The sequence below is a fragment of the Chrysochloris asiatica genome, unplaced genomic scaffold, assembly GCF_000296735.1.
Source record: "Chrysochloris asiatica unplaced genomic scaffold, ChrAsi1.0 scaffold00130, whole genome shotgun sequence".
NCBI classification, from domain to species: Eukaryota; Metazoa; Chordata; class Mammalia; order Afrosoricida; family Chrysochloridae; genus Chrysochloris; species Chrysochloris asiatica.
The window spans coordinates 9,661,272-9,675,148 of record NW_006408648.1 but is presented as its reverse complement, the minus strand read 5'-3'; the positions used below and the strand labels follow the sequence as shown (position 1 = coordinate 9,675,148).

The following is a 13,877-nucleotide window of genomic DNA, read 5'->3' as shown; positions in this document are numbered from 1 at the left end:
CAGAAGCATAAAAGCAACTCTTACTCTACAACCACTTACTTTGTTGGAGAGACCACCTCAAAGCAAAATCTTCGTTCTATGTCTTCACAGTGTTTCACTGTGCAGAGCCTGAGATCTTCAACTACCACAGTAGGGTTATCCTACAACAAAGAAACAAAATTTCCATATTCACCAATTTAGGTTGTAATTACTACCACCAGTTAACACCCACCGCCATAAGGTTAGTTCTGATTCATACTATCAGAAATAACACTCTTAAGAACAGTAAAGAAATGGTTTAATTCTAAATGTCTCTTATTTTTTAAAGTGTTGACCTGCAAAGATGTCAGCTTGAGGACTAAGGTACACCTGACTTAAGCCATGGTATTTTCAATAACCTCATATGCATGTGAAAGCTGGACAGTGAATAAGGAAGCACGTAAAAGAATTGATGCTTTTGAGTTATGGTGTTGGAGGAGAATATTGAAAGTACCATGGACTGCCAAAAGGAACACACAGATCTGTGTTGGAAGAAGTGCAGCCAGAGTGCTCCTTGGAGGCCAGGATGGCCAGACTTCGTCTCTCATATTTCAGACATATTGTTAGAAGGGACCAGTCACTGGAGTGGGAGATCATGTTTGGTAAGGTAGAGGGTCAGAAAAAAAGAGGAAGATCCCCAGCGAGATGGATTGGCAAAGTGGCAGCATCAATGGGCCCATGCGTAGCAACAATTGTGAGGTTGGCCCAGGACCACGAAGTGTTTCATTCTGTTGCGCATAGGGTCACAATGAGTAGGTACTAACTTGATGGCACCTAAGAACAACAACAACTTATTTTTTGATTATAGATAAAGGTCATCAACCATAGATATAACTAATAAGAAGGTAATTGTATCCTGTAAACAATTGTATTCGCCTCATAAAACTGTTATATAAGGATCAGATTACATATTTTATGTTAAGAATAGTCTTAGTAGGTGCTCAATAAACCTGATGTGCTAAAGTCTCCTTTTTAGGAGGAAGTGACTTTCATTCTGTGTGAGTGGAGTACGGGAGTAATATGCAGGGAAGAAAATTGAATTGAAAGGATATAACAGAAAACTAGCGTGGCAACAACTGTGAGGTTATCCCTGGACCAGGCAGTGTTTCGTTCTGTCATATATATAGGGTCGCTATGAGTTGGCACTGACTCAATGGTACCTAACAACAACAACAATATTTACTGGGAGCCCTGGCAGCTTTTGGAAATGTGAATGTGAATTGTTAGCTTCTTGTAAATATCGCCCATTTTCTTTCGTATTTATTATTCCCAATCTCCAATCACACGGAATAAATGTTACATCTTCCAAAAAGGGAGACGTCAACAAATCAAATTTTAAATGGCTCAGAGAAAAGTAAGACTATATATTGTTCTTAAAGAATTTATGAAAGTTAGAAAGCTTTATTTTTTACTACTTAATAAAAAGCAAAAGTCAAAATCGAGTTTATCAGAGTAGAGAAAAAACTATGAAATAATTAGCTACATTAAAGGACTCAGGAGAAAGAAAGATGCTACCACAGAAGTTAGCAAGTAAAATTCCGCATGATTTGTGTTATCTTGCAAGTAAAGCAAATATTTGAAATTTACAGCTGAATATACCATTCGTGGAGTCCTAGTGTGGTGCTGTAGAATAAGCACTGGACTGCAAACCCACCAACTGCACATCAGAAACGCTATACAGGGTCGCTATGAAAGGACTCAACGGCACTTAACAATAACACATATCACTCATTAAAGAGTTGGTGGTGTTGTTAAGTGCTGTCCAGTGGATTCTGACCCATCGAGACTGTATAGGGTTTCCAAGGAGCAGCTGTAGGTGAAAATTCAAGTCATCAATTAACTAATGGGTTTGTTTGTTTGTTTCCCTAAGTTTTTTTTTTTTAAACACTTTTGTGTCATGTGTCCTCTGATAAATAATAATTCCTCATTCTTTCTTATAGACTGATTTGTGTGTCCCCAATATTTGTGGTACTGTAGGATCAGCAATGGACTTTGAACCACAGGTCAGCAGTTAAAACCCACCAGCTGCTCCTTGGAAAACCTTTATTGGATCACTATGAGTCAGAATCAACTCAAGGGCACTTAACAACAACAAAAATGTGTGGTGCAAATTCTAACTTCTATCTATACCTGTGGAGTCCTGGTGTAACACTGTAGGATAAGCACTGGACTGCCAACCATAAGGTCAGAGGTTCAAACCTATCAGCCCCTCCTTAGAAACCCTATATAGGGTCACTATGAGTTGGAAATGACTTGATGGCACGTAACAACAATAACATCTATACCTGTAACTACAAACTCATTTGGAAATAGGGTTTTCCTTATTATGTTAATAAGGACAGATCAGTGAAAGGTGAGTCTTTAACCAATCACCGTTGGGGATATAAAAAAGTCACTGAGTCAGTTCTGAGTCATACTGACCCTGTATAGGGCTTCCAAGGCTGTAAATCTTTATGGAAGCAGAAAGCCTTATCTTTTTCCCTTGGTGCAGCTGGTAGATTTGAACTGCTGACCTTCTGGTTAGCAGCCCAACACTACCAGAAATCCTTCAGAAGCAAGTAAACACAAACAAAAGGAAGATACAGGAGTGTACCATCTGGAATAAAGGAATGCTGGATCTATAGAAACTGAAAGAGACCTTCCTGCAAAGAGAGGTTTCCCCTGAATTTGGACTTCGAGCCTTCTAAACTGTGAGAAAATAAATTTCTGTTCTTTAAAAACACCTACTTGTGCTATTTTTGTGACAGCATTACTAAAAAACTATGACAACCTTAAAATAAGGTTGGAAAAACCGAACATATAAAAACAATATTGACAAATTTAGAAGTTTCTATTTAAATTACAGATTACACTTCAACTTCATGTTTAACTGTTCCATTATCAACTTTGGCTAGAAGTGCTATTTCTATCCAACTGCTAGACAAAGAAACATAAAGAAATCGAAGTAATAATTCTGAGACACAGAAAAATCCAATCAAAATTAAGGATTCAGAATTCAAAATTATTCTGCTTTTAAGGTTCAAATCTACTTTCCACTCTGTTGTGTGCCGTGATTCGATATTGACTTTTAGTGAATCTTTATGGAGTCCAGTGTGATGATATAAGATAAAGCGCTGGACTGCAAGGTTGGTTTGAACAATGAGACCAGTGGTTCAAACTCACCAGCTGCTCCTTGGAAACCCTATAAAGGGGTATTGAGTCAGAGTCACACACCATCAATAATATGACAGTAGAACTGCCTCATAACTTTTCCTAAAAGACACTCTTTATGGGAGCAGATCATCAGGTTTTTTCTCCCACAAAGCTGCTGGTAGGTTTGAACCACCAACCTTTTGATTAGCACCCAAGCACTTAACCACTGTACCACCAGGGATCCTTATTTTTCACTTTAGCGTCCACTTATACTTGGCCAAACATAAGCTAAACAAACAGTATTTTTGTACCAGTAAGTATTTATGAAGTTATGCTTTATAAGGCAAACCAGTGAAGAATGACAACTGGAAAATCACTAGGTTTTCACTTAATTATTTAACAAGACACTTACCTTAAATTTTTTCTGGTAAACCAATTGATTGTTCTGTATTGAAAACCAGCGTCTAAATAAATATAAAATAGGATACATTTTCATAAACATAATTTCAGTTGTTGCTGAAAATGAAATCTTTGGGAAAGCATTTGAAATCAGTTTATGGTTAATCATGTTTTGACAAGTACACTGTTTTGCTTTATATAAATTGATGTCAATATAAAATATCTAGTGAAAGTAAAGAGCAAGCATTTTCAAACCAGATTAGGAAAATAAATGACCATATTTTGATTTGTTTTGTAGCATAAATTTATACCCTACTATGTAGTAAATTTTAAAATTAAAAAAAAAATCTATCATCTTTTGAGGTTCCTCAAAAACAATTAAACTCTTTCCCAAAAAATAATTGCTTTTTATTATGAAGGAGAAATCAATTTATAACATGAATATAAATATCCATTTTATACAGTAAAACGTAAGCAGTAAGTGGTGCTGCTTTCAACCATTCTTCAGATAATTCATCAAGCACATCTTTGTTTAGCAAAAAGGAAACTAATCATTTTAGAACAAAAATCAAAGAGATGACCACCAACTAATTTGGCCTTACTTCCGTATCCTTCAAAGCAGAACACTCAAAGTTATTACTATAACTGATTCATCCAACTATCTATATTGTTCTGTTCATGCTGTAAATAATTAGATAATTTATTTGCAATCTTCTTTAGATGAAATTGCTAAGCTATGGATGGCATATTTACTCATTCTAATTTGTTAAAAAAAACAGCAACAAACAAACAATAAAAGAACCTAAAGATTTAACCATTAAAAAAAAAAAATTACAGCCAAAAGCCATTCATAAAAGCAAAAAATTCTCAACAAGCATGAAAGGTAAAACAATAATTGAGTCATTATTTTAAAATTAGTTTCATGTGAGATGATTTTTATTGTAAACATTAGTTATTAATCCATTAGCAGATAGAGATTCTACCTTTTCATTGATACTAATACAAAGCACTATAAGTACATATTTAGACTCTTAAGAGAATTTCTATTTTAAAAAATTAAGTTAATTTTCCAAAGCTGAGAAAATAATTAGGAGATGCTTTTTCATTTTAAATCATTTTCTAGACAGACTGTTGGGGTTTGTTGTCACTTAAAAAGGTATTACCTTTACCATTAAAATAACGATTTGTTAAATTGGCATCTGGACACTGCCAGGTAGATTGCCTCTAAATGCAATTCATCAAGAGACAAGCTAGAAAAGGAAGAACTTCCGGGTGGTGTTTTTGCTTTGGGATACAGTTGGTTAGAAATGTTAAAGGAAATACCTATAAACAAACAAAATGGTGCAGCCCTGCCACATGGGATGACATGCAATGGAAAAAAGCTCTGATAATGATTAAAGTGGGGTTTTGTTTTGTTTTGTTTTGTTTTGTTTTAAACAATCATTTGAATTAGGGTGAACTACATTAATAAAAATTCATTATGTGTTTTATCACATTACAGTAATCATAATCTTATGAAATTTTTAAATTGTTTTTTATTGCACAATGGAAAAACACTTATGCAACAAAGTAAACTTTTCATGCTTCTGAGGTCTTCAACAAAGGGATTTCTTTTGACCTGCTGCATCTTGGAATACTATCCTCTAAAAAGTAAATAACAAAATATAGATTGGAACCTATGTTCCTTGTCCAAGACTGTTCCTTCTTAATTATTAACTTTGCAGATCATCGATATTTCTGAAGTCCAATTCCTCTGCCATATGTCTGCTTCTGGGTGACTTCCTCACATCATCCGTTTCTATACACTCAGGTGAGACATATTAATTTCAATTTCAGTTTAGCTTCATTTGAAAACATCTCCGAAGAGAAAGAAGTCATATAACGTACATTAATATAACCACAATTAGGATTTTAATCAGGTAAGTAAGCAAAGTAGAATATAATCTTTAATTGTTCCTAAAGGAAAAAAAAAAAAAAAGCTAGGTATTAACAGTTCTATTTAATAAAAAGAAAAAGATGACTTTTAAATGGTTCATGGTCTATGGGAAATAGAAAAAAAATACATCAAATATTTTAAGCACTCAGTACCTGAAAGTTGAAGGTACCAGAAAAAGTAATTAGATCTGATGAGACAAACCTTGGAAAGAGTTGTAATGACAACTACACTATTTCTGACAAAATTAATAAACTGACCACAAAGTCAAAAAAAAGATAGTTTTTTAAAGCAGAATTTCTTGCTTCATTAAGAAAAATAAGGAATTGTTTTTATCTATCAAACTGAAATAACTTGTAGAATAAGGATTTTAGGCTATAACTGAGTAATCGTTACTTAAAATTAAAAAAAAAATTACTAATCTTTACATACCAATGACAGCATCTAGTTGACAAATTTTGGGGAAAAGGAGAATATTTATATTAACATGTATTTTAAAAATATATATCTTTTATCCTGTTTAATCCCAGAAGTGCAGGTAAAATGAAGAATTGAGGTATAAATCAAAATTCTAACTCTGTGCATGGTTTATTACTGGTACTATACAGACAGATGAGGATTTTATGCACACATTCACAAACCCACTGCCCTGGAATCCACAGGGACTCCTAGTGACCCTGTATACGGATGGCTTCCCAGGCTGCAAATCTTTGTGGGAGCAGACAACCTCATCTTTCTCCTGTGGAATGGCTGGTGGGGTTGGACTGCTGACTCTGCAGTTAGGAGTCCAATGTTTATGCTACAGCACCACCAGAAGTGCCAAACAGGGAAACAGTTAATAAAACTAAAGGTTTAAAATGGTATGTTCCTTTATTTCAAATTCAATTAATTTTTTTACAGTGAAAAAAAGTAAAATGGTAAAACAAAGAAAATCTAGAAACTGATGCTTCTTTTCAATATAACTAATATATTTATTACCAAAGAAAATAGTTGTTGTTTACTAAAACAAATTTGTTTACTAGCTTGTTTCCTTTAAAAATACATATGATATTCAGTATTCATTATTACTGAATCTATGAGGAGGCTTCAAAATTTTTATAGAAAAAAATCCCATTATCTTTTAATTCCATTTTTCCACAAAAAAATTCTGTATGTTATCTTTGGGTAACTATAAACATATCCTATGATAATCTTTCTTAGATTTAAAAAAAAAAAAACTGAGGAGATGGGCAATGAAAATGTGAAACTGTCATTTCTCAAATAAGATATTTATATCCTCTTCCTAATTTAAAACCTAAAGAGACTTTATATCCATTGCAAGTAATCCAACTGATATGCAGATTAATTATGAGCTTTCTGGAGCCAAAGAGAAAATTGGAGTTGGGGGAGGAAGGAGGGGAAGGAAGCCATTTGGTACCTGATATGATCGGGCTTTTTCCTGTCATGTGAAAAAATGGGGCAGGATTAAAACATAAGGGAAAGGTGGTAAAAGAATGAAAACGCAAATGTGCAAAATAAGCAAAGGACTAGCATGATATAAAATAAAGCAAGAATTAAAGGAACAAGCTTAAGCTCATAACCTAACAAAATAGTCGTAACTATACATTTGATCTTATTTACATACTATACATATATGCATTTATACAATTAATTTCAACTCTTAGTTATTTGAAAAACTAGTTTTTCAAAAGTATTCACAAACATTTTTCATGATTATATTAGAGAACATTATGGTAGGACTTAGTACACTTGGGCATACTCTACTATTATTTTCTGCCTCTATGGTCATGGCTATAAAACATAGATAGTACCTCTCCTCATCTTAATAAGGTGCTCCTAAAAAATTAAGGGAAATAATCACTATAGGTGCATGTCTATAAACCTGAGACGCATAAAAACTTTTCATAAGGGAAGTAAGATCACTAAGAATTTCAGGCACCATGAAATGTTACTGGCCAAGTAACATTTGGCCTTTACACCAAATGATAGCAGAGAAACTCTAAGTCTACACATAAATATGGTTCATTTTCAATTAAATCTACACTGAAAAGTAAATACAATATCAAACATTTATATCTGCATTCATAGCATATAGAACTACCTTGCTTTTAAAAATACTTCTAATATATTCACTGCTTTTATCAATATTTTCTCATTTGACAAAGACTGAATAATTAATTATTAACGTTTTTACTACTTTTACCAGCTTATTACAAAATACATTATTGTTGTTAAGTGACGTTGAGTCAGTTTCGACTCATAGCGAATCTGTATAAGTTTTCCGAAGACTGGCTGGTGAGTCTGAACTGCTGACCCTAAAGTTCAAACCGACCTTGTGGTCCAGTGCTTACCCTACAGGACACCACACTAGGAATGCATTAAATACATTATAGTATTTCCTTATTTTCCCTTGGATTCTCATCTCTTCTGAAATTATTATATAAAATTAAAGAGAAACATAGGGTCTAGTAATCCACCTACTACTGATTTAAGCCTGAAGTAAAGGTGCCAAACTAAGAATTGACTTGATAAGAAAATATTATTTTGACAGCTCTCATGTATCTTCAAAAATATACAGTAAATATGTATGAAATATTAAGAGACACCATACACTAGATGTCTGAAACTAATCAGAAACATGCTCAACAGCTCACCTGACACTGAAAACCTTTCACTCCTTATACCATTCCAATCACATCACATAAAATATGACAAATTCAGTTAAAACACTGATTAAAGAACGATGTTTTCAGAAATACAATTTATGAAGTATGGAAGTTAGGCTTTAAAAAAAATGTCTGGGAATTCCTAGTGACATTCACATTTCCTTCAGGAAGGAAGTATTTTTAAAAAGCTGATTTTTAAAATATCATATGGCATACTTCTACAAACACATAGCTAATGGCAAATGTGTCATTAAGTGGTCAGGGCCTTATAGAGTCTACAATAGCAAAAATGTTCTCTAAAACCGATCCATGGACAATCTTTAAAAAAAAGTAATCACTGAACAGGAAAATCTCTATGTCTGCATAGCTGGGTTCCTGAATTTTTACACTTAAGCCACAAATACCATCATAAATATACAGTCTATCACCTAGAGGCCAGTAAAATATATTAAATCAAGCTGGATAAACAATTAAATAGAAAAGCCGGACAGACTGTAAATTCACACCTGCACCAAAAACCCACTGTCATCAAATCGATTACACCTCATGGTGACCCTATTGTAAGGTTTCTGAGGCTGTTCATCTTTACGGGAGCAGAAAGGCTCCTCTTTCTCCCACAGAGCAGCTGGTGGAGTCCATCTGCGGATATTACAGTCAGTAGCTCAACAGGTAACACCACCAGGGCACCTTAAACATTCATACAAGTGCTTCCTGAAATTAGGATTTTCATAAACCTCATATAAGAAATTTAGGTACACCATACACTTCAAGCATTGAAAAGCAGGGGAAAATAATAAATACCATTTTATAGATTACTCTTTTCTTTCTTCTCTGTTTTATTGTTGTTGTTGTTAAGTGCCATGAGGTCAGCTCTGACTCATAGTGACCCTGTACAAGATTTCTGAGGAGCAGCTGGTGGGTTTGAATCACCAACCTTGTGGTTAGCAGTCCACTGTTTATCCTACAGCACTGTATGAGAACTCCTCTCCCTGTTAGAGTTCCTTAAAAAAAGTTACCATTAAGTTCATTCTAAATTATGGCAACCCCATAGTTCCTATACTAAAACCTACAAAATTTTAAACCTAGATGGCAAGTTTTCTTAAACAAAGTTTCAAGCAATGTTTATATGCTACATATTTACACATCTGCTTTTCCCTCGGTATTTCAATCAAATATTCCTTAAAGGCATATGAAAATGAAATTGATTTGCTATCCACTGATTTGCTAATAATGCAAATAAGTGAAGTTTTTATAATGAATTTGCATGTTTTCTCAAAATATACATTTTCAGAACTTCAACAGCAAGTTTAAAAAGTAAAAAGGATAGTTGAGTAAGTGGGAGTTGTAGGTTTTTTAATACTGTCACAAACCAGTTGTGACCCCAAATAAACATACTCTCTCTGTACCTCCATTTTTTTACTGAAAATAAGAGTGCTGGACTAGAAAGGTGTCAAGAACCTTTCCTATTTTAATCATCTACTGATTCTAACCAAGAAGTACTATTCCACTACATATGGCATTATCTTTAAAATGCAGTCTCCTGTCTTTTTCACTTTGCAAATAGTAACATATCTATTCATTGATAACTGAAGCCACTCCTTACTTCAATTGCAATTTAATACCATACCAACTAATAGAATTCATGAAACAAATAATAAAAATAGGTGTATTATGCATAAATCAAATTTAATGAATTTTCCTCTCCTGCCCTAAATGGCAATGTAATTTTCCACTACATTCACTGGGATACATTTTGATGCCTGAAATCATTTCTCACTGGAGTACTCCAAGGTAGCTCATTTCATTTCATCTTAACACAATGGTATAGGTTTTATGGAATTAAGTATTTTCACAGAGTCAAACTAAATAAGTTGTTTTGAAATCTCAAGGTTAAAATTAAATTCTAGTATGTCATGACATATGGGTTATATAATCTTTATTTATTATAAGGATTCAGTCACACTTTTTATAAATCTCCCACCCAGGCTACGGAAAATTTTCAGGAAAGACCGAAAATCATTTTCTTAAATTATCACTTACACATAAAAATAATGTCTATCTGACCAGCAAGATCACTTAGAAAGTCCTAATAGGTGCAAGATTTAAATAAAAAATTCTACATTATTCAAAAAAGTTTTATATGTATATAATATTCTTTCCAATTTATATCCAATACAGGATAATGAGAAATCATTTCAAGTATAACAAATCATGCAGCACTTAAACAGTCAGCAATATCAAATGCTAGGAAAATGCTCGATAATCATTGACATTTGTAAATATCGGTGAATTCGTTTCTCTCACTACCAAGAAACCAAAATCATTTCAGTAAAACATATGCATTCCCACTTAATTAACAAGAATATACACAACACTAAACTATCCAAGAAAATTCTATTCATTTTGCTAATATCCATTTAAAAATAAACAAAACCTTCTCTATCAGTGTGTAAATTTACATCCTATTTAAGAAACAAATGAAATATAAAAACTCTAACCAATGTATATTAAAGCAGTTAATCAGAAACCAAATAATATACTCAATTATTACAATTGTTCTGACCATTTTACAAACTCCCTATTTCTTAAATCTCCTGATTAAATGAAGTTATTGCAAAGTTCAAAATCTCAGCATCGCCTAGCTTAAACATCTATACACCCATGTAAAAGAATACATAAATTCCAGATAGAGGAAGAACTAAAAGAAAGAAAAGCTCACTTGTCCTATTTATCCATACAATATGCAACTTGCAATCAAATCTAATTCATAACAAATATGGGAGACATGATCATATATGAGATGGGTTCAAAGCAATCATGGAAAAATGGAGTTAAATGATCACGGAAATTTTCCATGGGCTTATTGAAGCTTCCCCTTTCCCCCCAGTATGACCAAGCATTTAAAAAGTTCTTACTGGCTTCCTCATTTAAACCTTGCTCAAATTTCAGAATTTAGAATTAGGGCCACCATCTTTCACCCTCTTCTAAAGGCTTCCTTTCCTAGACTGGCATCTTTAGTGTACTGGGTTCACAAAAGTACTATATCGACTGAGAAACTACATTTATGAAAGAATTTCCAAATCACAAGGGAGGGCAGAAACCTGTGAACACAGAAAGAACAAGACTAATATTGGAAATATATTACCTGTTCCAAGTTTTGAAGGCATTGCTGGCTCGTTTGAACAGATATCCTTCCATAACAATGCCATTTGCAGCATCTACATTACATTCTAATTTAGAATCATCACTGGAGAAATCCTAGACAAAATAACACATAAAAATGTTCATGATTTGATTAAGTCCCCTCACCAACAAATGTATCATAGGGAAATCACTCAAAAGGAAGAAAAGCTTCATATGACAACATTATTCATAAAAAAGGGGAGAGACCTAAATGTTCAATAAGAGAATTCTTCTGTATATTAAATATTTCAATGGACAATTAACATGATACAAACACATAGATTACATAGAACCCATTGTAAAAGAGAAAACAATAAAAATTGTATACATATTCCGATTAAAACCCAAAGACATATACATACAAATAAGCAAAGGGAACCACTAAATAGTATAAAATATTTTAAGTTTATAAATGTCTTCATTTTATAGAAATGTGTATGTTAATATTTTTAGAGGGGGATTGTAATCACAGCAATGAAACGATATACGACAGGATGAATGTAAAGCTAATGTTCTCCCATGTAAACTATCACATAATTCACAATAAAAACTTTTTTAAAAATAGCATTAAAAGAAAAAGTTATTGAGTCAGTTCTAACACATGGCAATCCCATGTATGTCAGAGTAAAACTGTGCTCCACAGTTTTCAACAACTAAATTTTTCCCAACATGAACTGCCATGACTTTATTTTGAGGTGCCTCTGGGTCACACTGCCAACCGTTTGCACCAACCAGGGACTCTCAAAGCGGCATACACAGAGGCTTCTCAAGGAGGAGGTGGCTATGGCCGCAGCGCAACACGGTGGCAACGGCAGCCAAGACGGAGGGCGTGGCCCGGCTTTGAATGAGGGGCGCTGGGACTGAAAAAGCACAGCGCGAGCTCCAGGAAGCGACTGGTGGCGCGTGCTCACGCCTTTAGTGCGCACGGGACCCGGATAGCTCAGAGGCTCCACTGGGTGGGGCGGAGGGTAGGTTCTGAATCCCACTATGGTCATCACACAATTCCAGTTATTTAAAGTTTGCACCTGCCTAGCAATAGTATTATTATTCCTAATGAGACTAATGACAGAGGATGAAAATGAAATGCTGACCAAATAACTTTGCCAACTACAGTTAATTATTCATCAGTTCCTAAGCAAGACAGATGCTGAAGAGTGGACTTGTTGGGATGAAGACGCACCCACAAATGTAAAAACTGAAGGAGGCAATGGGACTGTGTCAACACGACAGAATGCTTTGGAACAACTGGAACCAGACTATTTTAAGGACATGACATCAAACTAAGAAAAACTCAGGAAATCATTGTTAAGAAGAGAGAACCAGTCAATGTTGGCATCCCAGATGGTAACACTGGTTTCTCCAGTAGATTAGCAGCTACACAAGATATGACTTTTACTAATCAATCTCCTGAATTAGGTGACTTAGATACCTGGCAAGAAAATACCAGTGCTTAGGAAGAAGAAGATGCGGCCTGGCAAGCAGAAGAAGTCTTGAGGCAGCAGAAAATAGCAGAGAAAAGAGAGCAGAAGAACAACAGGGAAAAAATGGAAATAGAAGTGCAGGGGCTAATGAAGAAAAGAAAACAAAACAAAACTGGTGTGAAACTTTCATCATGAAGAGTTGATGTTCTTTAAATGTTATACTGCCAGTAAGAGACACCAGAGCTCCACAACCCAGGCAAGACGTGTGTGGATGGATGTGTGTTTTCCACATACAAACATGCTGCTTGACTTTAGTGCATTCATCAGGTCATCTGGGACACCAAATCTCCCAAGGTACTTGGAACTCTCATGGTTGAGAACAAACACGTGCAATAATACTTTCTTCAATATGCTTCAAATATCAGACAATTGATTGCTATAGAAAAATTATTACAAATGAAACATGCCAGTACCTCTTAAAGCTACTATTTTTAGCCTACTGTGGTAGCATAGTGGTTACGAATCGGGCTGCTAACCTCAGGATCTGCAGTTTGTAACTACCAGCTGTTCTGTGGGAGAAAGATGAGGCTTTCTGCTCCTGTAAAGATTTCCAGCCTCAGAAACCCTGTACGGGGTCACTATGAGTTGGAACCGACTCCACTGCACATAACAACAAACTGGGTGTACATAATGTTATGGTGGGAACCTGGACTCTGCTGCTTGTTACGCTTTCTGTCAATGTGCTCAGTGAGATAATAAATTGTTTAAATCCTCAAAAAAAAGGGGGGGGAGCATACACAAACAACCAGCCCTTTGCCACTGAGTTTATTTTAACTCACATTGTTGTTACTGTTACTCGCCGTTAAGTCTGTTCTTACTCATAACAACCCTGGATAGGGTTTCTGAGGAGTGGCTGGTGAGCTTGAACAGCCAACCTTGCGGTTCAAACTGACCTTGCAGTCCAGCGCATTAACCCATAACACCACACCAGGACTCCAACTACCGTATAGGGCTTCCAGAGCTGTACTCTTTGGAAGCAGATTGACACATCTTTCTCCCAAGGAGTGGCTGGTGAGTTGGAACCGTTGACCTTTTGGTTATCAGTTGAGTGCTTGGCCACTGTGC

The 13,877-nt window shown here is 34.9% G+C and overlaps 1 protein-coding gene and 1 pseudogene across 1 annotated transcript in view; one reads left to right on the top strand and one right to left on the bottom strand.

Annotated features, from left to right (window-relative positions):
* ACAP2 (ArfGAP with coiled-coil, ankyrin repeat and PH domains 2) overlaps nt 1-13,877 on the bottom strand; it is a 178,283-nt gene that overhangs the window by 32,489 nt on the left and 131,917 nt on the right. The window contains exons 10-12 of the mRNA XM_006869416.1: nt 11,294-11,406; nt 3,563-3,614; nt 40-140 (exon numbers count right to left, since the gene is read on the bottom strand). Of these exons, the coding sequence (XP_006869478.1) occupies nt 40-140; nt 3,563-3,614; nt 11,294-11,406 (266 nt within the window). The remainder of the gene's footprint in view (nt 1-39; nt 141-3,562; nt 3,615-11,293; nt 11,407-13,877) is intronic.
* On the top strand, nt 12,319-12,947 carry LOC102827306 (annotated as a pseudogene).